This window comes from Macaca mulatta, chromosome 20 (assembly GCF_049350105.2).
Source record: "Macaca mulatta isolate MMU2019108-1 chromosome 20, T2T-MMU8v2.0, whole genome shotgun sequence".
Lineage (NCBI taxonomy): Eukaryota > Metazoa > Chordata > Mammalia > Primates > Cercopithecidae > Macaca > Macaca mulatta.
In genome coordinates this window covers 1053373-1080968 of record NC_133425.1, presented here as the reverse complement: position 1 = coordinate 1080968, position 27596 = coordinate 1053373, and the positions used below count along the sequence as shown (strand labels likewise).

General features: G+C 50.2%; 1 protein-coding gene across 1 annotated transcript in view; it reads right to left on the bottom strand.

Annotated features, from left to right (window-relative positions):
- The window catches only part of LOC144338332 (uncharacterized), a 343881-nt gene that overhangs the window by 30385 nt on the left and 285900 nt on the right, over positions 1 to 27596 (bottom strand). Inside the window, exon 4 of the mRNA XM_077987058.1 lies at positions 807 to 885. Within this exon, the coding sequence (XP_077843184.1) occupies positions 807 to 885 (79 nt within the window). The remainder of the gene's footprint in view (positions 1 to 806; positions 886 to 27596) is intronic.

Here is a 27596-nt window from a genome sequence, read left to right as displayed (position 1 = left end):
ACCCAACGACTCCCTGGTGAGCACCTTTCACGGGCCACTGGGCATCTGTATACATCTGTTGCGAAGTGTCCATCTTGCATGCTTGCAAAATTCACACCATTTCTGGTTGTTTGTACATTTCCTAAAATATTCTAAATAAGGCCCTATGTCTTCTGTACATCGAGCATCTCCCTGCTTCCAAGTCTTTATGCCTTTTAGTTCTCCTGACTCACTTCACGGACGAGGGCCCCAGTGCGCACCATGCGAACCTGAACCACTGAGAATGGCCATGCTCCCGACACCCCTGACTATGGGCAGAGCTCCCCCGGCTGCCACCACCGAGGAGGGGGGTCAGCTCTGGTTTTTCAGGAGTGGCCTTTATCAAATGGAGAAAGTTCCCTTCTGTTCCTGATGTGGTAGGAAATTCGTATAAGGACTATTAAATTTCAACAGACGTTTTTCAGTGTCTACCGAGAGGGTAAAATAAATGGGTTTTCTGCTTTATTTTTTGTTAATGTGGTGAATTACATTGATTTTTGAATGATAAGCCAAAATGTACAATGCAAAACTACAGATCATGAGAACAAACTCTAAGTGTTCATGGTATTCTTATATCCCTTTTACATATTTCTGGGTTTGATTTAGTAAGAATTTGTTCAAAGCTTTGGCATCTGTATGTCAACAAGAGTGAAAGACGTGAGATTTTGCCTCGCATGCAAACTAACAAAGGGAGCCAGCACCAGCCCAATGCACTGACGGAGCCGGGACACTTCCGGGCCAGAAACAAAGGGCTTGTCACACACAGTGGGGCAGCAGGACCCACTCACCCCTGTCGATATTCAGGATCACACTGTGGGGCAGCGGGACCCACTCGCCCCCGTCAATACTCAGCAACGTCCTGTATCCCTGTACAAAGACAAGATGTTATTTAGGCAAAACAAAATTAATGATCATGTAAAGAACCGCTTACGTTTTTCTCCCCTGAGAAAATTTGTCTTTAGCAACCATGGCTCTCAAGGCACTCACTTGCACATTATACATAATACTGCTTGTGGCCAAAGTCATGGTACCTTCCTATTCTTAAATAATTTACCAAGAGTTCTGAAAGGCGAGTATTTTAAAGAGAAAAGTGGTATGTGGGTTACCCAGGCTAAGGAGTGAGTTAGCCGGACAATTCTTGTGAAATATGTGCTTTTTCTAATTAGAAAATCTGAGAACAAGGTTTAACAGTGTGAGTCTGTTATCTCCACGAAGGAGTGAAATGGGTGCTGGGAAATTGAAGGAGCTTCAGAACGGGAATCTCACAACCTCAAATGGGGAGACCGGCAATTGGGAAAGCAGTCGCTCTGATTCATGGAGTTTTCGGAGATTCACGTCCACTCCGTGCTGCATTTGAGCGACTTTTCTTCTTGTGATGTGGACACGACAGAAGAGAGGTCCCAGGTGGACATTCGGCATTTGTGAGGGTCTGGCACCATGACTCACTTCCATAGATTTAACATGTTTATGTATAAATTACAATGGCTCAACTGTATAAAAACTGATAGCAGTTATAGATCAATTCCCTCATTTCTCACTTGGGCCACACTTCCTGTTTCTGCAAGAACATATCGCTTGGCTAGAAGACACGAGGTTGACATTGAAAGGAAAAAGGACCTTGTATAAAAATGATGCAGAGAATTCTTCTCAAAGGCCACTGGGACACACACTTTGTTGGTGACCAGCTGTCTACCGGCACGGCAGCGAGACAGACAGAGCTCCATGCGTGAGCAGTCACAGCTCCCGTGACCCACACCAAGACCCCCAGGGTGACGACAGGCCAACCAGCAGCCTTGGAACGTACACTTCCTTCCTGAAATAGCTTCCCGAGAGACAAGAAACAGTGATAATTGCAGGCATTTCTATGACTGGGAAGCAAGAAACCCTCCCAATCCTGTTCCTTCTACACCACATCCAGAACAGGCGTACACCCGGTGTAGAAAGCTCCCAAGGCCTGAACAGATCATTCGAATCTAATTCAGACTGACTTAATCTCTGCAGTGCAGTCCTACAAACAGACTTTCCAAAAGTTACCAAACCACTACCTCAAACCTCATGCTTTCTCTGCTTCGAAAGAGGACATGCGGCTCGGTTTATACAGCCACCAGCACACACACAGGGTATTATCTTATTGCCCGCCCTTCAGTGCCAAGAAGAATCCTGTGGTCTCTCAGAGTAAAAACAAAACCACAGCCACCACAACCCAGCTTTTCAAGTTGCAGGGAGTTTTACAGCCTCTTTCTATGTCGTCTTCCTTTTTGCCCCAAACTGGATATTCTTTTTACTTTCTCCTTATTTCCTGAATATAATTTGATGAATATAATCAAAGTGCTTGTGTTAGAAGCAACTTTACTTAAAAAGAATTGAAAGAACTACATCAAAATATTAAGAGTAGCCATTTCAGGGTGACAAGAGAACAATATATTGTTTTTGTTCATTATTTTCAACATTTGCAAAGTTTTTTGCCTCGAGTGTAGTCACTTTTGCAATCAGAGGTTACAGTGCTTGATGGAATGAGGCCATGAAGCACACACACCACCGAGTTTCTAACACAGAGCAATCTGTGAGGAAGGATGGAGACACAGGAAAGGTTCCTTTTAAAGCAATGCAGGTGTTTTCTTTATAAAGGCAAAAGACATTTTTTAAAGTGTTTGCATCATACACAAGTCTGCTAAATTTGGTCAAGAAACAGAGAAAACAGTAACAGAAGAACACTTTAGCCCACAAGGAGACCAGCACACCCAGCTCGAGGCCACTCCAGATGAGGAGTGGAGAGTGGTTTCCTCACAGCTGACCCACAGGATCGGGTAACACAAGCAGAAGGGAAACATGGGGACCACAGAGACATCAGACTGTGGACTTCATAGCAAGAGACAGCAACACAAACTAGCGGAGTAATTAAAAACTATGGTAAAAAGAGGTCCACATTCTATTTTAACCTGAAATCAGTGGCACGGGGACCACCACACCACCCTGCAGTTGCCTCCTCCCTCCCCCACACACAGCAGCCTCCTGGGACAACATCCTACTTCCAACTTGCAGTTGCCTCCCGTCCCACCCCCCCACAGTGGCCCCCTACGACAACATCGTACTTCCACCCTGCAGCTGCCTCCCATCCCCAACACACAACAGCCTCCTGGGACAACCTCCTACTTGCCGGCCACAGCCTGGAGCCCCCAAAGCATGGAGGGGCTTAGCGAGCCACACAGCATTCCCCCTTCACACCTGGGAAGTCAGCCCCTCACTGAAGTGGGTCCTGCGCCCACCAGCTGTGCACGATCAGAGGTGTGAGGCTATGGACCTGGTCGCCAACTGTGCAGAGAGGCGTGAGGTCATGGAATTAGTCGCCCGTTGTGCACGATCAGAGGTGTGCAAGGTTCCAGACCTGGTCACCCGCTATGCACAATCAGAGGTGTGAGGTGATGGACCCGGTCACCCGCTGGGTATGAATAGAGGTGTGGGTGGTTAGTGACCTGGTCACCAGCTCTGCACAACCAGAGCCATGCAAAGTTACAGACCTGGTCACCAGCTGCACCCAATCAGAAGCTTTTGAGGTTAGGGACCTGGTCACCTGCTGTGCACAGAAGTGTGAGGTTATGGACCTCGTCACCTGCTGTGCATGATCAGAGGTGGGCCAGGTTAGGGACCATGCGCGTGGTGATGGACCTGATCAGCAGCCAAGACACCTGACGTTTCCAGTGTCACCCCAGCTTCTTTCAAAACTGGAAAAGTCTTCAGATATTTCCCAAAAGCTTGTCCATCTTTGAAAACGATATGCGTGTGCACAGGTGATACCGATGACTGAAGATTGAAGTTTAGAGCATTCCAGCCCCATGCCCATGTCCCATCCCATCTGCGAAAACTTGAGCACAAACATCTCCCTCTCTGAAGCTCCCTGAACCCTGTGGCAGGCCTGAGACTCAGGTCCAGTGTCCTGTCAGTTACACTGAACAAAATGTAATTCAACACTGGCCATGGGCCCTGTGCTTTAAAAACCACATATAAATCTCCCAAAGAACTACAATCTATGAAAGCTTTCATGGCTAGTATTTTAGGAAGACTGATCAGTCTTGACGTAAATCAAAGCCGACACTGCCCAAATTCACTCTGACCCGAGCTTCGTGCACAGGCAGCCATCGCCTGGCCGTCAGGGTGACCAGCAGCCTGGGCACAGACAGGACCAGCGCCGGTCCCTCCCTGCACCTTAAGGGGGCTTCTGAGCTGCTGTCCATGATCAGTGATGGTGACGCCCAGAGCAGCTTTCCGGGAAAGCAGTAAACCTTTCAGGTCCTCACCTCACGAGGATGGCCATGTATAAATCAACCGCCTTTGTTACTGCCCTGCCATTCTCAAAGAGGGGATGGGTTAAACTTCTTTATCCACATGCCCAACACAAGGCACACCTGCTCCAGCACGAGGCTCATCTACTCAATCCCGGGAAACTCACACAACCCACAATCAGAGGCCGCACACAATCAGAGGCCGCGCACAATCCGAGACTGAGCACAATCAGAGGCTGCGCACAATCCGAGACTGAGCACAATCAGAGACCACACACAATCAGAGGCTGCACAGAGACCACACACAATCAGAGACCACACACAGAGACCCACACAATCAGAGGCCACAAAGAGGCCAGAGGCCACAATCAGAGACTATACACAATCACAGGATGTGCACAATCAGAGGCCATGCACAGTCTCTGCAACCTCATCAGAAACTGTTTCTGACCATTCACCTGAGGCCACCAAGTTTAAATGAGAGGCCCAGGTTTTAAAAGACAGCAGGAGTTCTCTGAAGGCAAACTCCGTGCATTCCACCATCAGCACCATTTGTGCCTGTCACGGTCAGGAAGAACCACAACCACGTCTCGGTGCCCTTGCAGTGCAGGGCGCTGCGTTTCTCCCCCTTTCCAAACCCGCGGCGGCTCCTGGCGACCCAGCGCCTCTGCTCAGCCACACGCCCCCAAGGCCTTCCTCCCTCACCCCACAGGGGAGCTCCCGCAGCCGGGCTATCTGGCTCATCACTCCGATTCAGTCACTTACACCCTCATTCCAGGCTGAAAATCTCTTCTGAAAATATCCAAATCTTACCCACGTCAGGCTCCATCTTTTCCCCAGAGCTCCTCATCCCCTCCAGAGCAGCAGCCCTGGTGCCCGTGCAGCCGGGGCCTGTGGGCAGATCCGTGGGCTTAGAGTGCCCAGCCCCTCAGCCCCTCTGTGTGTCCCCTTACTCCCTGCTCCCTGGCGTTAATGCCCTCCGTCTTCGATTTCCTGATAGGCAAAAGGGGGTTAATTCTAAGAGTGCTAACCGAACTGGATCACTTAACACCATGTCGGGCCCAGAATACCCCTTGATCAATGACAGGTATTGCTGCGCTGTTACCATTGCGCTGGGTCCAGGTTTCCTGTGAGCCCTTTAGGCTCTTTGCCGTAAAGGCCACTCAATGGTCCTGTCCAAGCCTGTCTGTGGCAGATGGACAGGTGAGTGGCCGATGCACACGTGTGATGCTGAATGGGATCGTGCAAAGCTGGCCCTGCGTATTGTGGTCAACGTAAGAAAAAAGTCGCCCATGCTTGCTTGCTGCTGCCCTGCGGTGTCCAGAAGGAGCCGCTTAAAGGCAACTGCGCCGCACCTACCTTCTTGGAAGGAGACGGCAAGACCAGACTGGCTGGAGCTGGGAAGTTGTGCGCTACAGATCAGGGCTGCGTAACCCAGGGAAGGCATCACTCGAAACACGTGCTGGAGGGCGGCCAATCCGACCCGACCGTCCACCTCCAGGGTCAGCCATGGGGCTCCACTTGATGTGTCATCCTGATCACCCCTCACAGAGCAAATGAGCCTTTGACTTCAGCCTGTCCTAGGTACAACACAGACTCCCACCTCCCACGTCCTGAACCAGCCTGTTGCGGGGATTGCTGTGGAGGTAGAGGAGCAGGCCCAAGACATCTAGTGGCATTTCCTGGCAAGGACACTCACCATGCTCGACCATAAAACTCGGGTCAACTGGTTTTTCGGAGGGACTGTAATTTACTTGTGGCACGCATGGATACTGATTGACCCAGGGAGGGGAACGGAGGAGGCTGAAGGAAAACCCATGGTGACTGCGCCAGGCATTCCCGCACACACCGACATCTTCAGACTAGGGCGGCGTCCTAGTCTTACAATCAAACCGAAAGCCCAGAGAAACTAGGGACCTTGTCCAAGACCAGCAACAGGTATGTGGGCAGCTGGGATTCAACTAAGTCCTTTCCTGGATCCATCCGCGCTGCTCCCTGCCCCCACTCCCACCACCCCGCCATGGCCCCCGATAGACACAGCAGGTCTGAACATCAGGCACCCCGCACGCAGAGTACGGAGCAGAGCCGGCTTCCGCAGTGGGATCTCACACACATCCCACTCCCCTTCTTGCCGAATGCCTCGGGACTCTGTGCGGTCAAGTCTGCAGATGTGGCCTCACTCTGCGCTAGGAGATCTGGGTGGCCGGCAGCGTTTTGCAGAGTGCTCCTCCAGACGGGGCTCGTCGGCTGATCCATGAGACACAGGACACCTGAGAGAAGGGCCGACAAACCCCACAGAGTCGCTCCCAACATGGAGAGGACAGGACCACAGCGGGGCTCTCGCAGTCCACGCTTTGGACAGGTCTTGCTGCAAACTGTGGTGCTCGTCAGGCGCGAGGAAGTTTCCCAGGACAGGAGCTCTAAGTGACACAGCAAAAGCGACACAGGCGATGCAGCAGGATGTACTTCAGCTCAGGGCTCAGGAACCACGGGGTGCAGCGTGGCCTGCAGCAAACCAGACACATCAGAAGCCAATGTCCCACCTTTTACATTCAGTGACATTGAACGGAGGGAGTTATCTGTAGCAATGGTCCTCCTGGGGGACCCGTACAGCACGCATGACCACCGACACTGACCACGAGTCCTTCCTAGGTCCTGGGGGCTACCTCACTTTACACGCACGGTTCCATGCACAAATCCATGCGTGGCAGTTGTTAGCCCCAGCTTAGAGATGAGGAAAACGCTGCTGGAAAAGCTAAGTGAGAAAATCAGACTTCAGCACACCTGCCATCTCCAAGACCACTACTACTCTATGTGCTAGGATCTCAAAGGTTGGGTGTGTGGCATTTTAAGTGACTAATCATAGGTGGTTTTCTTCTCTCCTACACCTGTTTAGCCTGAATGTGCACGTACATGCTCTGCTGCAGGTGCACTGCCGTATGTAGACCAGCAATGCTCTTTCCTGCCTCGGGTTCTCGTCACTGCCTTCCGGAAAATCTCACCTGCTTTACAGCCAAGCCAGGTAGGCCTGGTCAGCCGCACAGTGAAACTCCTGCAGTGTCAGAGCTAAGTGCTGGCTGAGACTTTAACGGCGAAGACAGTGGAGTAATGGGGATAAACGGAGCAAAACTGTATTGTAACGCAGATGAACGTCTAGAAGCAAAAGAAACTGACACCCCTAAGAGAGCAGGCGACTGTCTCTTACTATGACGTTAATAGCAGCTTGCTGTTTCCAGTGTCCCCGTGTGCCAGGGTTTCCAGTCAGCGTTTGTGTTTATCTGCTCTTGGGCTACCTGATCAAACCTCTGCCGAGATCAGGGATATCTAAATTGACCCAGTATCTGCAGGCTGGCTGCTCAGAGGCCGTGGTGTGGAACGGCCAGGACATCGCTTAGTCATAGGGGGCACAAGCACGTCACTTGCCACTCCTGTCTTTCTGTTTCATCAAACCCTCTTTTCTCCTGAATATTGACCATAGCAAAGTCATTAGCCTTTGAGATGCATTTGAAACATCAACTTGCTTTGTTCAAGAGGTTTAAGACACACGTAAGTCTTTCTTGCCATGCTCAACACACACAGCCGGCCGTTTCTGAAGTCAGTGTTTCTGGAACAAAAGCCTCGGCCTGCCCCAGTGAACATTCACAATTGAGCACACTGTCACGAGGCTGCTTGGCCAACCAGCAGGGGGCAGGACAGAGCTGCAGGGGCCACGTGGGGTCCCTGCAACCCCGCCCCACTCCCTCAAATCAAGAGCCGTGCCTCCTGCCAATCCAGCGGTTTCCTCCAAGGGGAAGAGGCCTCTTCAGCTGCCACTGCACTGATTTCAGACGGCTCAGCCAATGGGGCAACAGATTCAACAGAGTTCTATGTTGTTTAAGGAAAACTTCTGTTACCAGGCAACCTTAGTACCATATTCAATGTAAAATAACCAACAACATTGTTTCCAAAACAACATGCTACTAGTGCCTTATCCTTCAATGCTGCTTAAACACGGAAAAGTATGAGGAAAAAAGAGCATGGCACTTACTTCTTAAAAAATAACACCTCTTCCAGGTTATTTTTACCCCTATCATAAAGACTTAGAACTGTGGATTCCCTACAGGAATGTGGAGTGGGGTTGGATCCCCACACTGACCCAGCCTCACCCCAGGTCAGTCTTCCCCCCACCACGGGGTTCACACCTCTCCAGACACTGTCACCTCATCAAGGAAAGGTGGCTTCTCTGAGCTCTCTTCGCAGGAAGCACCCGAACGGGAGCTAGAGACACAGACACACCCACAACTACTTTGAAATCCTAAACATATTTAAGGACTTCATTATTCGTTTTTTAAAACTGCAAGAACAAAGTGACCCTGGTTTTAACCTCTCTGCCACAATAACACCGTGTACATCTGTCTTTTGCTATTTGTTCCTTCTCCAGCAGCTGCTGCCTGGCTGGCCGACTGCAGAAGAACAGCCTCTGGTACTCCCGGGAAGCCCTCGGTAAAAGCGTGAACACCACGATCACGTCTCAGGACGCCGCACATGTTAGGGTCGCCCACAGACCGCCATTCCCAGTGCCTAGAAGGCACTGAACGGGCCTCCTGCTCTTTGTAAATGTCAACTTTCCTAAGCTAAGTTGTGTTGAAAATTTTTAACTGCAGTCCACACGTACTTCTTTGTGTCTTGTTTTTATCCTAGAGGAATATTTTTATGGAAAATTAAGCTTGCAAGGTTGAAGGATTTTCTGAAAGTCGACTCCTAATCCTGGAAGAAAAAAAAAATGGGCCAAATGTGGTGCTCACGCCTGTAATCCCAGCAGTTTCGGAGGTTGAGGCCAGGAGATTGCTTGAGCCCAGGAGCTCGAGACCAGCCTGGAAAATATGGCAAAACCCTGTCTCTACTAAAAATACTACTACTACTACTACTACTACTACTACTACTAATAATAATAATAATAAAGCTGGGCGTGGTGACGTGTGTCCAGTCACAGCTACTCAGGAAGCTGAAGTGGGAGGATCACCTGAGCCCAGGAGGTGAAGGATGCAGTCAGCCAAGATTTGCATCACTGCACTCCAGCTTGGGCGACAGAGTGAGACACCGTCTCAAAAAAACAAAAAGCAAAAACAACTGTATAAATCATTATAGAAGGGAGATGGCCAGGCACAGTGGCTCACACCTGTAATCCCAGCAATTTGGGAGGTCGTGGTGGGCAGATCACCTGAGGTCAGGAGTTTGAGACCAGCCTGGACACTATGGCAAAACCCCATCTCTAATAAAAATACAAAAATTAGTGGGGCATGGTGGTGGGTACCTGTAATCCCAACTACTGGGGAGGCTGAGGCAGGAGAATCACTTCAACCCCGGAGGCGGAAGTTGCAGTGGGCCGAGATTGCATCACTGCACTCCAGCCTGGGCAACTAGAGCGAGAGTCCACTTCAAAAAATAAAAATAAAAAGGAAGGGAGCTAATGTTTTTCATTTAAGGGAAGGGAGAAGAACATCCAGTATTTATACCTCTCAAGCACACATCTCCAGTGGTGTCCTAAAGTATTCAAGATACACATTCCTACAAATATAGCTCAAAACTACTCACCAAGTTACATGCTAAAAGCACATGCATTGTAAGAATGCTACACTATATTTTTTGAGCATCTGTATCCAATATTTTAGCATACTGGCAGTTTTCCCTTCAGGTGCTGTATGCCTAAATTATTACATGTTTAGTCATTCATTTTAGAATTTATCACTTGCTTTAGGCAATAAACATAAGCTACTAAATTAATGACTTGGGGGAAAAGTTACTAAGTTAACTTGGAAGTTAAACTTTGCAAACTGAATTTGTTGGACCTCATTCAAGCTAGATGATCAGTTTTTTAAATTGTTTCCTGTGTGTTTCCCTCGAGGATGGAAATAGCTTCACTCTCATCCACTGTGCACACTGCAGCCCGCGCCTCTCGTCCACCGTGCCACACTGCAGCCTGCAATTCACCCTGTGCCAGGCTTTCCACACCGTACCTGAAAGTCACTAAGTATAACCAAGAAGGAAATGAAAAGCAGATAAATGACCTCCACCCCCACATCCAGCATGCAAATGTTAAACATTCATCAAAGTAAAACCAAAAACCCATGTTAGCTCACGATTGTAACTGGTAGAGTTATGTGCATGGCAATTTTAAAAGTCTAGTTAAGTAAAAACCTAATTGAGACTCTCAAGAAAGACATCTGCAAAGATTGACAGTGAGGAGGACTTCACTCTGCATCCAGCCTGTCCTGGAAGCCACGGCCAAATGCCAGGTTGTATGGATCCGAAAAGCAGGAAAAAACAAATGTTGAAAGGTGTACAGTCTCAGCAATGTACAAATTCGATGTAGGATGCTCAGAAACCTTGAATTTCCAATCAGAAAACAGCAACATGAGCAAGTTTCCCAGCAGTGCCCACTTTCTACCTATGGCACATGTAACAGTTACGCTGGCCACCTCCGGGGGGACAGAGGCTTCCTGGTCACATTCGCTCTGGCAGCCACACAGCTGGCCCCACCACAAACACCTGTCTAATACTGAGGAACCACTCTCTCCCTGGGCTTTGCTCACTCTAGCCAGCAGAGCATATTTACAGAGTACTTTACTGACTGAGTCCTCGTTCAATGCGTCAAGCTTGTTGAAGGCAGGGCCACCCCATTCCTGGCCCAATTAAGTGAACTGAGCAGAGCAAATGCCTCCAGTTGCACGGCACTCAGTCACGACAGCAGTGGCCACTGTTCACAGGGCTCTGGCTTCATGCCGAAAACCGTTACAAGCGTCTTCTCTCTGTCCGAGGAATGTGCACTGCAACCCTGTGGGGCCGTTTGCAACGTCCACCAGAGTTCTGAGGCAGCCAAGTCCAGGCTGTCTGTGGGCCTCGCCACGTGGCCGTCCACGTCCCCTGCAGATCAGACCTCACTGCAGGGACCGCGGGTTCCAGGGCTGCCTTGAGGCACATGCTCCCTTCACCACCTCCTCCTGGCCCCTGACATCAACCCTCACCACTGCTGCCAACACTTGATTTTCTCATGGCTCCTGAGGGGCCTGTTCTACCCTTCCCTGCTCCCTGCGTCCGGCTTGGAGGGTGCCCACATCAACGCCAACACTCACGTAATCACCAACCCTTCCACGGGGCTGATACCTAGGAGTCTCAATATCAGAAAGTCAGATTCTTGTGCTTGTTGGAGAATTTCTTCCCATAGTACAAGTGAAGGAGATAAAATTCTAGGTGCCTGCAATAACCTCATTTCCACAACGAAGCAACTTCAGTAGTAGCACAAAACAAAAAAAAAGAGCTTTTTTTTTTTAAACTTCTTTTATACAAGCTAAATACAATTTAATTTTTACATCCACGTTCTCATCAGCTCCCACCTGGTGAGCAGGCAAATAGTAATTTTCAAAGAAACAAATTGTTGCATAATTTTAACACTTAGCATTATCACTATTAAGCAAGAATTATCCCAAAAATACATGATGATCTTGTTCTCACGTTCAAAAATTGATTGTCACACAGTGAAATAACACTTAATGCAAAGGAAAGTTTCTTTTCAGGTATCTGTTCTGGAAAAGAAAAAAAAAAGATTTCTGGCAAAGAGATAAACATTAATTATGTAACAATCCAAAATGCCTCTGGGAAAAATGATGTCATCCAATTAGTTCTTTGAAGTGTTACAAATGCAGCTGAGTTTTAATAGTAATTTCTCCATAATTATCAAAAGAGTCTTTAAAAATCTTAGTGCTGAAATAACTATAAATGGATATAATACGCAAAGCAGAAGAGTTAACATTTGGGGTAGATTTTGGCCCATATTTTTAACATATGCATAGTTATTCACCTAGCTGAAGCTTATCCCTCTCCTCCTAGGCTCTTCAAGACTGATTTTCAAACATAGACTGGCTTTTGGTACATGAAGGCAGCTTTAAAAGATGTCAGGATCAGGCCGGGCACAGTGGCTCAAGCCTGTAATCCCAGTATTTTAGGAGGGCAAGGTGGGCCGATCATTTGAGGCAAGGAGTTCGAGACCAGCCTGACCAATATGGCAAAACCCAGCCTATATTAAATATTTTTGTAATTAGCCAAGCGTGGTGGCACACACCTATAATCCCAGCTACTTGGGAGGCTGAGGCAGGGAGAACTGCTTGAAGCCAGGAGGCGGAGGTTGCAGTGAGCCAAGATCGCACCACTGCACTCCAGCTTGGGCGACAAAGAGAGACGGTCTCAAACTAGAACTTAGCCCTCAGGAAAAGCATTGAGCACCCCCCACCCAAACCAACCCAAGGAATCACATGGCGATGGTTATCATCTGATTTCGACAAATAAAGTTCTGTTCTCCCCTCTGAACACAATGGTAAACACCTGCCATCAGCCCACAGAAACTCCCAGGACCCAGTAACACTGGACTAGCAAGATCAATGGGCCACGTATGCAGGGTTCAGCAGCAGAAAAAGTCATGGCACCGAGAATGGTGTGTGCTCAAACCAGATTCCTTGCTGTCGGGGTGAAGGGGCTTCCCGGGAAAATCTAGTCCAGTGGGATGGTTTCCACGTCCACCATGAGGAGGAAATGGGGGGTTTCCTGAGGGCACTGACAGGACCTGGGTCTCTGCCCCTTTGTCCTCTGTCCTGTTATGGGATGAGGGTGGGCTGAAGGCAGGTTTCCCCTACATCTTCCGGGCAGGAGAGATGGAGCTGACACGTGGACGACGCTTTTTCCAAAACATTCCCATGTTTATAACCTGTTATCAACCTGTTTTCCCTGGAGATCAGTGAAGCAGCATCATTGACTCTCTTCCATTAGGGACAACCCGGTGTTACGGGAGGCAGGAGACGACATGCGAGCTGGTCTGAGTCAGTCACTTGTGTCTGGTCCCCAGCGTGCTCGTCTATCAAATGGGCGGCCCCACAGACCAGTGACTTTGAACCAGAGTTCCATGGAGGTTGCCCAAGGACAGGGAGGGGGAGGAGGGGGAAGAGGAGGAAGAGGAGGAAGAGGAGGAAGAGGGGGAAGAGGAGGAAGAGGAGGGAGGAGGAAAGGGAGGAAGGAAGGAAGAAGGGGAGAGGAAGGAAGGAAGAAGGGGAGAGGAAGGAAGGAAGAAGGGGAGAGGAAGGAAGGAAGAAGGGAAGGGGAAGGAAGAAGGGGAGGGGGCGGAAGAGGAGTGTGGAGGGAGGAGTGTGGAGGGAGGAGTGTGGAGGGAGGAGTGTGGAGGGAGCACTGTGGAGGGAGCAGTGTGGAAGGAGGAGCAGAAGGGGGGTTCTCTGAGGAGGAGGGCCAAGTTTTTGAGGTGTCTTGGAGTCAGAGGTGGCAGTGGCTTGGGCTCTAGGCCCTCTGTTGCATAGTTTTAGGCTTTAACTATTTATATTTGTGGACTCTTTAAAAGATTTAATTTGAAGGAAACCGGAGTTGGGGATACCTTGCTTCTAAAACACAATTTCTCAAGCCTGAGACTAAGTGCTAGGCATTGCTCATTCTGTTACAATCATTTCCTCCTATTTAAAATCAGCCACACACCCCCAATCTCCCTTCAGGGCAAACACGTTTTCCGAGGATCTCAAACAGCAGAGCGAGCGGCCCGTGACCCCAGCCGTGGGCACGAGGAGCGAAGAGGAGACGTGTGGAGAGGGCTGCTGATGACATGAGAGGTAGAGGCCCGGCACCTCCCTGCAGGGGCTGTGCTCCTCCAGGCCTAAAGGACATCCTCGCCTCTGGGGTGAACAAGCAGCACAAACTATCAACACTTATTCCAAAAGAACAGGAAGAAAATTCAAACGAAGTTAATACAGTTACCCCAACACAACACTGCAGCAGCCCAGAAACAGGAGGGCCATTGAGCCTGAGGTGGGCGGTTCCAATAGCAGGACAGCGACGTTGGCATTAGGGCTTTTCGGCAAAGAAAAAAAAAAAAAAAGACACAAAAGGTAACATGGGCCACCCATTATTTCCTGCCAGTGGAAAGACACCCACAGGCCCCCAGATGCCAACGGCCCCTTGGGAACGAGCTCACGCAGCACTTCAGGTCTTCGCACGAGCAGGCACGTGGTGTCCTCAGTACCCCCGCCTGTGACACACACACCACACTTGACTCCCATACCTGAGGGTCCAGGGGAATGGCGGGAAGTTCTCGGGGGACCGGGCATCCTGTGAGGGCACTGCATGTCTATGTACCTCAGAGGGGTCCCCGGGCAGCTGCTCTCTCTCTCCAAAGGATGAACTGGATCCTGACCACACCCAGATTGTGCTGGCCTCCAAGCCGAGCGCCAACATCTCACATCCAAAGGGATGCACAGATGTCTGCTGCACGTGGAGCCCAAGTCCCTCGCAGAGCTCAGGACGAACCCAGTGTCCAGGCCCGGGGCCGTCACCAGCCAGGAGAGGCGTCCGGGGCATTTCCCAGCGATGGCCACAACTCAGGCCCATCAGGGCTTCCTCACTATACGGGTGTTAGAAGTAGAGACAGAGGTCCAGGTCTAGTGGCACAAACAGCGACGGATCCATGGAAATGCGAGCGTGGCCCCTCCATCCCAACAGCCTGCATGGCCACTCCATTCTGCTCCCATCACACACATCCCCACACAGCCAAGCCCCTTCTCCTTTCCCCCACTGGATTCATCAAATCAAACCTCGCTGTCCTTGGCAAATGTACCATTAATTTACTTACTGCTCAGTAAAAAAGCACACTTCCAGTTAACATGACACCCCCGCTACGATAGAACAGCCTTAATTCAGACATGACGCAGAGGAACAGAGGGAGGAGGGGTCGAGGGCCGTCCTGGAAATGGCAGCTGTTTTCTGGGGAAAGTCTCCCTCCCACCCGAGCCCGACACTCGAGCCACACTATCCCCATGGTGTCTGAAAACTCCATGAAGACAGGGTCACTCTGGCCCCTTCACACCCACAACGCCAAAGAGGAGCAGGTGTTCAGGAAAAGTCTCCTGCTAGTGCTGAAGACAGGAATAATCCCTCGTGGTGCCCAGAATGTCAGGAGAAAACAAGGCACCATGTGGACGCCTTCCAGGTGAATTCTGGAATGACTCTGCCGAATGCCAGTCATCCTTTTACAGAACAAAACCAATACCGGAAAACATGTGTCGCCAGCAGAGAGATGGTCCTTTTGATGGCTTACAAACACACCTACGTTACGCTGAATTTATCTCAAGCCACCCTCTCTGTGCTAATGTAAAAAGTCTCCTTTATTAACCAGTAGCCTTTTTCATCTGGTGCTTTATTAACAAGCAAGACGGTCCTGTAACACTCAGGCATTGTTGAAAACGTCAAATGGAAGCCTAGAATCCTCTTCCGTGCAGCTTCACTGCAAAGTATTTTGACGTGAGCCAAATCATGCTATTCCTACATCTCCACAGGAAACTCAAGGCTTCATCAAGGAAACGCAGCATCATTTCTGCTAGGCACAGAAATTGGTGGGGTGGGCATGGGGTTGAGGGAACATTACATAGAAAGCACAACGCGATAATCACCTGCATGAGAGCCACACTGGCCGGCAAGCCCCGGTCGGCTCGGTCTCTACACAGTCACAGACGTGAGGCCTGGAGGGCAGACACCTGGCACTGCTGACTACCCCAAGGTCGTGGCCTCTGCCCCTTCTCTGCTGCTCATCAGTTCCAAGCTTCTGGCAACACCGCCTGCTGCCCCCACTGCCTCATCGACTCTTCGTGAAAAGCAAATGTTGCCAGGATAGCTTATGAGTACATTTGCCAGGAAAGCAGCTCCGATTGATGCTGAAACCCCGTTCTCACACCCCTGGCAGCTCCCTTGCCCCCGATGTGCACATGCTTGCAGCTCTGACCTTGCTCAGTGTCCACACAGGCTCTGTCCACTGGAGAGCCAAAGGCAGACTCAATGTTGAGTCAGAAATACACAAAGAGGGTGACGGTTACAAACTGCCTGCCTGCCCCTCAAAACACAGGTTGAAATCCTCAGCCTCAATGTGATGCTGTCAGGTGGTCTTTGGGAGGTAATGAGTTCCCGAGGCTGGAGACGACCCTTGAATGGGATTTGTGCCTCAGAAAGGGGCCCAGCAAATCCCTCACCCTCCCATTGTGTCAGGGCCAGAGAGAAGGTGTGTGCCAACCAGGAAAGAGCCCACACCAGAATTCACCCGTGCGGCACCCTGATCCTGCCTTCCAGCCGCTAGAACTGTGAGAAACAAATTCCTGTTGTTCATAAGCCGCTCAGTCAATGGTGTTTCGTTACAGCAGCCTGAGCTGCCTGAGATGACGATGCTCACCGCCCTACAGAAACGGCTACTCCCCTCTCCCAGAAAGAGGGGTTTAATTAAAATCCCTGTCTCTCCTCGCGGCCACCACAGATCTCACTCCCCCACCCTGTAAGCCAGCAATTGTTAGGATTAAAGGAAAATGAGGATCGTTTTAGACCAGCCCCTCCATATCGGTCTGAAGCCTGTAACTTTGCCCACTTCCACGGTGGCCGTGTCACTGCATTGCCCATGTCAGCTCTGTGTCTGCACTGGGTCCCAGGCTCTGCACAGACTCCTCTAGCTGCCCATCAGCACAGCCATTTCCCCTTCTGCTTTGCAGGTTGTCCTTCAATATCCAACCCCCACCCCTCTGCAACCCAAGGCCTTCCGATCCAGGCATTCGGGGTGGGCTCAGCCATGTACTGCCGTCCTTGACTCAAGTAAACCAGGCCCAAGGCGTTGGCACCAATGATCTACTGGCTGTGGGGTCTGCACAGCTACTAGCTGCCCCAGCCACACCAGGGCCCGGGAGGGGAGGCAGAGGAACCTGTGAAGTTGCCAACAGCCATATGGGAACAGGGGCCCCTGGGATGAGGAGGATGCCATGGAAGGAAATTCAGAGAAAGAAAGAGCCCCAAGGCTGGACGGGTCATGCCCAAAGCCTACACTGCTGAATTTTCCAGGTTTCTGAACTCAATCGCTGACCCACACAGCACATGTTTCCTGAGTGCTGACCCCGCGTGGCATTGGATACGGCAATAAAGTAGGACCCCCACCTCCCCCTTCCCCGACACATACACAGGGCCTCCGTCCTGGCGGGAATTCAGGCCTGGGGGCCCAGTTGGCACCGCGAGCCAGGGAAGGGGGCCATTTCAGACGGATAGTGGGTGCAGCCTTGCCAAAGCCCAGCAGTCACCTGCACTGCCACAGCCAGGCTGAGTCCAGATCAGCCGCACAGAAACCTGACCCTCTCAAGGGCACGCCTGAGCTCATTAGGGACAGACACCGTCTCCTGCTTATCTCCAACACTTTCTCTGCATGTCTAGTTACATACGGACGACGCAGTCTCGGAAGCACAGCTGTGACTCTGGAGACAGATCCCAGGCCTCCCCCTGCTCCTCTCCGTGGTGCCATTGATGGGGAGGGGCCGGTATGGCCGCGAGGTCCCATACCCACAGCCACCCTGCCACGGAGACGCAGGCCTTCGACGATTATTTCTGCCAAAGAACCCTGCTGCGTCTTGGAGCACACCATGGTGGGCGGGAAGCTCCACCCGGAGAAACAGCGATGCTTCTCCCCAGAGCCAACGGAGGGCACCCCCCACCCTGCATTCAGCAGATTACTTACATTCTGGAAAACATCTGGGTTAATGGGGAACAGTAAAATGAAAAGGACACACTAGAAAGGTTAGAAGGCTGTGTGAAGTCTCAGGAGGTCCAAAGGTTTCTTAACCGAGACTGCTGCGGTCAACGAGCTTACAGGGAAAGTTTCCACACGGGCCTTCAACAAGCAACGCTCAGCAGGGAGGAGCCACGTTCTGGGCAGAACCTCAGAACAAGAACATCGGACACCACAAAGTCACATCAGAGCCAACAGCAACTGAAATACAGCGCTCTCCTAAGACGTGTGCGTCACCTGCAGAAAGTCACCACACATTAAGATGGGGGAAGAAAAGGATAAGGTTAGAAACAAATTTGAAGTAATTTCTGCATACGTAAAATTTCTACATCCACTGGTTTTCTTTCTGGGAGTAACAACTTTTACATGAGATGCACATCCCCGTTGGAAGGAGTTTGGGTTTTCCGTGGGCAGAGTCAAGGGCTCTCCAAGAAATGTGAACCTTTTCTCACTCACTGAGCCGCGTGCCCTGAGGCCGTCCTGGCCTGTCTGAGCACCTCCCTGGCTCTGCCTCCAGCCAGCTCCTTCCAGCACTCACCCCGCTGCTCCCAGAGCCTGCACTGGCCCAGGATCTCCTCTTCTGCTGCTGTCAATCTTCCACTTTAGGGTCAATAAGTTGGAAACTAGAAAGTTATAAGACCCCTTAGCTTTTTAAAAATTTGTCTTCTCAGAAAACAATACGAATTCTACTTCCATGGTTTAATATGCTGCCCCCATCTGCATGTTCATGGATATGTGTTTTTATATATTTTTTAATCAGTACTTATAAAAGCATGCACTGTTGCTACATTCAGTTCAATTACATTTGATGTAAGAAGTTTTAATTTCAGTGAATTCAGGCACTCAAAATTTAAGCCCTCTGACATCTATTAATCAAATGGGAAAATGACAGGTAGATATTACAAAAATCAAGAGAAGTGTTTAATGTAAATCCTGCACTTTCAAATATTTCCACAAATGTAATGTATACATTAGTACATAACCTTGAGCATTTTCACAACTCTTTGCACTCAAATTCCATTCTTAACTTTTATAGATAAATCGACATCCATATGTGATTTTAAGCAGCTCAAACATCAGCTCTTAAAAACAATCAGAAATGTTGCGGGCAAATCCCACCGAGCAGCAAATAACGGAACTGTACCCAACAACCCAGGTACCTCCCCTGAGGCATCTGGAACTTGAGCATTACAAGCAGCCTTTGGTTTCTGAGGCACCCGAGAGTGGGGACTCCCAACTCCCCAAGTCTAAGAAGGCCTCAGCGATAAGGAAAACTGGTCAAAAAGTCATCCCTGCCGGCTCCCTGCACCACGGGCTCCTCCCTGCCCGCCCTCAGCCACGTGCTTACAAGATCTCACTTCCTCTCTGTCCCGCAAAGCCTGACTCCTGATTCCAGCCCTGCCGCTTACTGGGATGTGGCCATGGACGTCAACTGCACCTGTAAGGGGAGAAGCTGGTCAGGATACAGGATCCTGGCCATCCTGGCAGTGCCCAAGCTGATACTGTAACTTTGTAGTGAGTTACTTAATGCAAAGGTTTAACTTTGAAAAATTTAGATACGTGTATTCTAAAAGGGAAATTCTGAACGTAGAACACAGGCCACACCCTCACACTGATGTTGTCTGGCCAGCACTTTTTTGTTTGCCTTTTCAATAGACGTTTTTAAAAGCAGTTTTCGGTTCATAGCAAAATCAAGAGGAAAGTACAGAGAGTCCTCACATATCCTTTCCCAGCACAGGCACAGCCTCCATCATTCTCCTGCCCTCACCAGACCAGCATGTCTGTACGACCGACAGACCCACATCAACAAGGCACCACCACCCACAGTCCACAGCTCACACGAGGACTCGGCCTGCTGCTGCTCACTCTGTGGGTTTCACAGACGTGGAACGGCATGGATCCCCCATGAAAGCCCCACCTGGAGTTGCTGCCCCACCCTACACACCCCCTATGCTCCTCCCATTCATCTCTCCCCTCCCCAACCCCTGACAGCCGCTGATTGTTTTAGTTTCCACAGCTTTGCCTTTTCCAGACTGTCCTGTGGTTGGACTCAGACAGCAGGCAGCCTTTCCAGATTGGAGTCTCACTTAGCAACATGCGTTTATGATCCTTCTGTGTCTTTTCATGGCTTAGGGGTCCAGTTCTTTTTAGTGCTGAATAATATCCCAGTATCTGACATACCACAGTTTATCCATTCACCTACTGAAGGGCATCTTGGTTGCTTTCTGGTTTTGGCAATTATAAAGCTGCTGTCAATGTCTGTGTGCACATTTCCGCATGGAAGTAAACTTTCAGCTCCTCCGAGTAAACGTCCAGGACTGTGATTGCTTATGTGGTCGGAGAGCTTAGTTCCAAGGAAAACCGCCGTGCTGCCTCCCACAGGAGCTGCCCCACTTCCCCCAGCGATGAGTGAGGGTCCTGATGCCCACACACCCACCAGCACGTGGTGGTGTCGGAGTTCAGGTTTTGGCCAGGCCGATGGGTGCACAGTGACGCCTCGCCCTATGACATAAGACGCGGGCCATCTTTCCACGTGTAGATTTGCCATCTGTGTATCTTCTTTGTTGGGGTATCTGTCCAGGTCTTTGGTCCATTTTTAATCAGGTTGTTCATTTTCTTGTTGAGTTTTGAGAGTTCCTTGCACGGTTTGGATAACAGCCTTTCTCAGATGAGTCTTTTACAGATGCGTTCTCCCCGTCTGTGGCCTCCCCTCTCATGCTCCTGAGACACTGTTTTTTATTTTAAAAAACACTTCAGACAGAAGATGGACCTCCCAGCCCACCACGGTTCTCAGTTTGGCCGTGGTCACCACCCTCCCAGCCATGGTTCCCACCTTTTCACGATCTGCTGGTCCTATGGGCATCAACCCATACCAAGTCCCTAACATATCTCCAATGATTGCAACGTCAAAGCCGGCAGTTTGCAGGTAGGAAGGAGCTGATGGAGGCCGGAGCAGAATGTGAAGGCCAGCGGATTCATCCCTCGGGGACAGGCAGGCCTCTCAAATATCCCCCTGGGTCACCTCCCAAATGAAGTACCTGCTTTGGCCGTGAGCAGGAAGCGGGACCTGGCCCAGATCTCAGCATATTTGACCTGGCACGGCATTTACAGGTGAGCCTCCATAACCGGAAACTCGACTCTCTGGGGAGAATGCATTTTCATTATCAAGGCTTTTAGGCTTTTAATTAAGAAACCAAAGAGCAGTGACTGGAGTGAGGATGCAGGGACTCTGGGTGACCCACACGCTCGTTTCCACCTGGCACGAAGGACCCTGGAGTGAGGGTGCAGTGCCTGCTCTGAGTCACCAGCACACTCATCATTTCTACATAAAGAACCCTGTGAGCCTGTCCCAGGACTTTTTAGCCTAGACCTAAAAATTCAGAGCTCAGGAAACCTTCATCATTTTAGGAACCTGAGGGGTGGGCCAGGGGGATCTCACAGAGTGTGGTGCTGTCTATGGGGTCAGCAAAGTACAGCTGGGGCTTCCCGCAAGCACTTCAGGGAGGCCGTGCACTGGCCCGAGGCTGGTTCCGCCTCCTATCCTCGGTTCTCATGCCCAACCGTGAGGGGAGCCCCCCGCTTCAGGAGCGGTCCCTGGCTCCAGGGCCTAACGTCCATGTCCAGGCCCCTGGTAGGGCAGCTTCTACCCCAGGGAGGCTGGGACTGGAGACAGCCTGGAGCTCTAGGCAATCCTGGCAACCACATGTTTCCCGAAGTGGCTGCAGACAAACTCCTGCTTCCAAAACCTGGCACGGGCTGTGTGAGGCCTGGAACGTGGGAGGCGCGTTTCGCAGGGTCCCTGCTCACATACAAAAGCAAGGCTAAGAGCAGATAAATTATTTAATTACCCTCTCATGGTTATCAAGTCAAGTCATAGTCTCTTAGACTTATGTGTGACTAGAAGTATACACATTATGGAAGTGTATATAAATGTGAATACAGATATGCTTATTTTCCTTTTATATACCTTACATGTATGTGTATACGTGCATATGTATAAAACATGGAAGAAAAAACCATACTTAAGATTTCAAATCTCAGTCACAAAGATCTCAGAAGCAAATTATTATTCTTTAACAAAGATGTAACATTTTACATTCTTACAAACAAAATGTTCTCTATTAGCATTTTATTTTAAAAACTAAGAATGCATTGCACTCTCTCAGTTTCAATTTTTAACTCAGCTCACAAAGGTCCCTGTACAAAGACCTCCGTGCCACGGCAAGGATGGCGGTGGTCACACCTGTGTCCATTTATCCTCTCTACATCTAGCTCCTCTCCCTGAGGCAACAGCACCTCCGAAGTCACAGCCTGGCCTCCCATCTCTCCCCCGTCCCGGGCTTTTTGGCATGTTGCTCTGCTGCACACACCTCAGCAAATACTGCTGATTAGCCAGAATCGCCCAGAAATCTCTTAACCTTGATTCTGGCTGCTTTTGTAATTTGTAATATCTGTACTTCTGGTGTGATTTGAGAAACAACAAATTTTAAAATTAGAGAAGATGTGGTTTTTATTCTCTCCTTTCTACTTGCAACCTTGAAAATTCAAGTAGCAGCAAGGGTTTGTTGAAAGTAACTTCCACCAAATAGAACCTATTACAAAGGTACTACAGAGTGTCAAATAACTACATAGATGTAAAATAGACATGCAGACACAAATATAAAATCCAATGGTTAAACCAAATTGAGAAATGCTTGCCAGTTTGATAGGACTTCTAAAACTTGACATAAATGTTGGCTGAGGGATACAAGATGTTATGAGATGAGTGAGATGCTTGGCCTAGAACCACAGGCTCTCTCCTCTTTACAGCAGAAAATCCATAAGGAAGTCAAATCTGAAAGAACCAGGTACCATTGAATGGCATACTCAGCCATCCTTCCCCATTCCTGGGCCAGGTGCGGTGAGTGCAGCCAGTCGTTCACCAACATCCATCATCCATCCTCCAGGCTACGGCTACACTTTACTCCCAGGCTCCCTGCCATTATGTAACTTAGGTAAATCACGGCCACTCTCACCTTAAGCCTCCCCTGCCAGCATGGCAATCACCCAGTCCCAACCACAGCAAGGACAGCCATGTCCCTGGGAATGCAGAGCAGGGGTCGGGAAGAAAGCTGGATCTCTGAATACCTCATGGAGCAGTCACCAGCCTGGAACATCCTCCCTGACGGCTTTGCAAGAGAGAAGAACTCCTTGGTTCCTCAAGCTACAATACTGCAGAGTCTCAGGTCACAGCATCCTTACCTACCCTCGTCAGGAACCGTTCATGCTCATCAAGACATGAGAACAAAACTGCAGTGGCACAGTCACACTCGACACAGACCACCTGCTGCTCACATTCATCGTATTAACACCAAAAGGCCACCTTGGTGGATATCCTGGATGTGGACACTTGGCGGCTTTTTGCTTGAGACGCGCTTTGTGCATTTATCGCACGACCATCTTGGCCTCAGGAGGGGCTGTGCAGATGGCAGCTGTGCACGTCACAGGGAGTCTCACTTGCTGGACTCTCAGCCAGCTCCCACTATCAGTGCCCGCAGAGTCCTCTCCTCCGGGAGCACGTGCTTGGACGCCACAGTGGCCTGTGGATCCACACAACAGCACTGTGTGCCCCAGGAGCTTAGAAAGTACCACTGCATCAATGCCTCCACAGGTGAGGCCGGGGGCAGAAGCCAACCTCAAGCAGTTACGGTCCTCCGTGGGGCTGGCGTCCAGGCAGGAAGGCGGCTCAGCGGCTCTCCTCTCACTGTGAAACTTCCTAGGTCCCCACATGAACAGAACCCTAAATAACACGCAACAAACAACAGGAACGAGAACACGACCAGCAGCTTCTGAGATGAGCAAGCTGGCTGATCATGAGACACCTGACGGGGACGGTGCCAGAGCCCCTCCCGGTAACCTGTGAGGACAGCGCTGCCAGCATCTCCCTAAAACCAGCCCAAGTCAAGTTAGACTTGAGGCTTTCCAGGACTGGGTAGATCCATTCAATCCCACAGTCTGAACCTTCCAGGCCGTGTCTCATGGCCCTCATCTCACATATGGGAACCCGGACGCTGCACCATAAACGCAGCCCCAAGCCCTCGTTCCTTCTTCAACACCACACACCAGTACAGTGAACACTTAGGATCTGGGCATTCACGTAAAATACTGCTTAACTAAAACTTCTGATTCAGAACATGTTTAATTCCTACTCACAGAGCTGAAAGTGTTTTGTCATAGAAGGCGGTAGCTGTAACTAAGCATGAGAGAAGAAGGGTTCAGAGTGGTGCCAAGTATTAAATATTCCTCTAAATCTATTCACCAGGTTGCCATGCTATTGTCACCTGCTTCATTTTCTGTCCTTAAAAGACATAATAGTTACTTTTCAAAATAGACAACCTGTTTTACTGATGCTTAGCTATAAAGTAGCGAGCTATGTATCCAAAAGGGAGATATGGGGAAACAGAAAATGTCCACAAGCGATCGGGTGGGGAGGGGCGCAGTTGCAGCAGCACCTGGCTCTGTTGCGTTGTGAGCCAGCCACGTGGGATGGACAGCTCACTTAGCCACTGAAATTATATCATCTAAGATTTTGTTGCAGTTACTTTGACAAATTGTCCCTCCTGCTATGAAGAGTAAGGTTTGAGGGGTTTTTTTGTGGTTTTTTTTTTTTTTGACTTGGAGTCTCGCTATGTCACCCAGGCCGGAGTGCAGTATTACAATCATGGCTCATCGCGGCCTTGACCTTCTGGCTCAAGTAATCCTCCCGCCTCAGCCTTCCAAGCAGCTGGGACCCAAAGGCGAGTTTGATTTCTTTGCTAACGAATTCCTAATTCACCTCGCAGTGGGCCTGTCAAGGCCATATGCCCGGACATCCACCTTGCCGACCGTCCATGTGGTCTCTAAGGTGGATGCACTCCGGTTGCCTGGGCTCTGCACGCGATACTGAGTCTCCAAGTCTGCCGCTGTATAAGGGACTGACAGCCCCAAGCGTCTCGACGCGCCACCTTGAGCCGGGCTTTATTCCACAGGGCGACTCTGCTTCCCGTGATGAGATGCAGCACGTGAGCACAGATCAAAGGGTATCAGCAACTAACCCATTCCCCTGGTACTAAGCAGAGGACCAAGAGTTTAGTTCCTTACTTATTTACTACGGGCTTGATTCAAAGCAGCTTTCTGGGATCCTGGGGACAAACATCTCCAACTGGTGAGAATTCTGGCTTTAGTAACAGAAGAATCACCTAAAGCCCATTTTGTAACTGCTGTTCTCATCAGAACTTGAGGCCAAAGCGAAAAATAAAAGGGGAGGCTAAGATCGTGACACCCCAGTTTGCACAAGGCCAACCAGCCTGCTTGAGGGGGTGAAAGGAGTGGGATTTTTAAACTGCTGAGTTTTAAAAACATGGCTGTATGCTGGGTGCACTGGCTCACGTCTATAAGCCCAGCACTTTGGGAGGCCGAGGTGGGAAGATTGCTTGAGGCCAGGAGTTCAAGACTGGCTTGAGTAACACAGCAATACCCTATATCTCTTGAAAAAGAAAAAAAAGGTTATTAAAATAGTAATAAAAAGTTTAATGCAATAAATTACTATATCAACATGGCACCCCCAGCTGTCAGACGAGGTACAATCTCTGTGGCTATGATGAGATCTGGAGAGAAATGTAACTGGCATCATAGGGAAGGTCAACCCCAAAGCCCCACTGCACTACTCCTGTACAGTGTGTTAACCAGCATGAAGTCTCCTCCACAATCAGAAGCCTGGTTTAGAGGAACGCTGTCCACGGGACCTGGGTGGACTCCAGACGCTGGCTGACCAGACAAACCCCCCGCCCCGGGACCCTGCCGGCAGCCCCAACTGGACAGAATGACCTCGTGAATGTCCTTTCCCGCCACAAGCTGCAGACCCTGAGCCAGTCCTGCCTGTGACTGAGGCTGCGCATAAACGTCTGCGCCCAACAGCTCACCTTTGTACATGACACGCCCAGTCCACCTCATTTCAAATGTTACGCTCGCCCCAAGGCAAACATGGATGTTACAGGTTAACTCACTGCATGTGTGCTAGACTTTCCCTGTAAGTGTTCAGACATTGCACAAACCGGATGAACAAACCCCACTTTCCCTGTAAACGTTCAGACGTTCCTTGAGCCCGATGAACACACACAGCCAACAAACCCCGGAACGTGTAACGCCGCGGCCTCCTCTCCTCCTGAGGGGCGTGTGCTTACAGCTCCCCCAAGACCACATTTCCCAAAGCACAGAGTGTTACTCTGAAAATAAAACCTCCTTTTTCCTTCCTCTGTATATCTCGTGGTCATGTTAACAACTATTGCTACAAATGCAGAGAAATGGGGTATCATCCGTGCTGGTCACCGAATTCCTAGCACCAAAGCTTCAGGGCCCCCCAGTCTGAAGGAAGCTTCTATCGCCCTAAAGCCAACTCTGGAGACGAAGGCCGAGCTGGGGAAAGGCTGTGTCACCGCAAATCCACACCACGGGGCCCTCTGCGGTTGTGTGTAATGAACTCTTGGCCTGTCCTGGGGTTTGGGGAAATCAGGATGCAAGCAGATACCGTACGCTCTGCCATGGGACCGTGAAGTCTGCGGAACCTCAGAGGAACACGGAGACAAACGGTGGCACGATTCTCACAGGCCGAGCCTCGATGGGCGCCCGTGTCAAGAACACAGACACGCTGGGAGGGACAGCCGATGCAGTCAACGCCTGCAGCCCCAGCACACGGCAGCGTCTGAGTGTGGGGGTCTCTGGCCAGGCTCCACCACAATTTGCCATATTCTGCGGCAAAATTTTAAAAATAGGTTTTAACTAGTTATAACTCTAACTTGTTTTACACATAAACAGAACACAGGGTACCAACAGGCTCCAAAATACTTCACCTAGAACCAAGTCTAGAATGCAGATGGCTGCTGCTCCGAGTGTGACGAGTCCCCTTGTAGTGTCATAAATCCTAGATCTAGGTGACTAAGTGCTCTTCCTAAACCAGACAGCACCCTGAGGCTCTGAGGGCACCCTCTGTCCCCAGGCCAGTCCATCAGCCCCGGCAGAAGCTTCTAGAGTAAGAGCCTGTGGATTTGTATTGGACGGATGCAAACCAGGCAAAGTCACAGGGGCTCGTTCTGGAAGCCCATCCGTTTACCCACTCATGCCATGGAGAGCCGTTCCCCCAACTCCACACCCGCAGTCATGCTGAACCACAGCAACTGGCTTTTAGGCCTTCAAGCCACTCCTTCTCACCGCTGGACAGACCCTTCTCACACCGTGAGGCCCAGAGTAGCCTTAACAGGTGGTCCCAGCAGAACTGGCCACTGCATGAATTGATACTTTGTGTGTGGGGGGTGGTTGTTCTTCTGTCACTCAGGCACAGTGCACCATAAGTACAGTGGTGCTATCATGGTTCACTGCAGCCTCAACCTGCCAGGCTTGGGTGAACCTCCAGCCTCAGCTTCCGAGTAGCTGGGCCCACAGGTATACATCACCACTCCTATTTAATTTTTTGTAGAGTCAGGGTCTTGCTATGTTCCCCAGGCTGGTCTCAAATTCCTGGGCTCAAAAGTGAACTGCCCACCTCAGCCTCCCAAGGTGCTGGGATGACAGGTGTGAGTCACTATGCCCAGCCTAGAATTGGTTTTTCTTAAACCTGAGTTTGACACATGAACCCCACTTACATAGATATCAGCGCACACTCACAGCTCGAG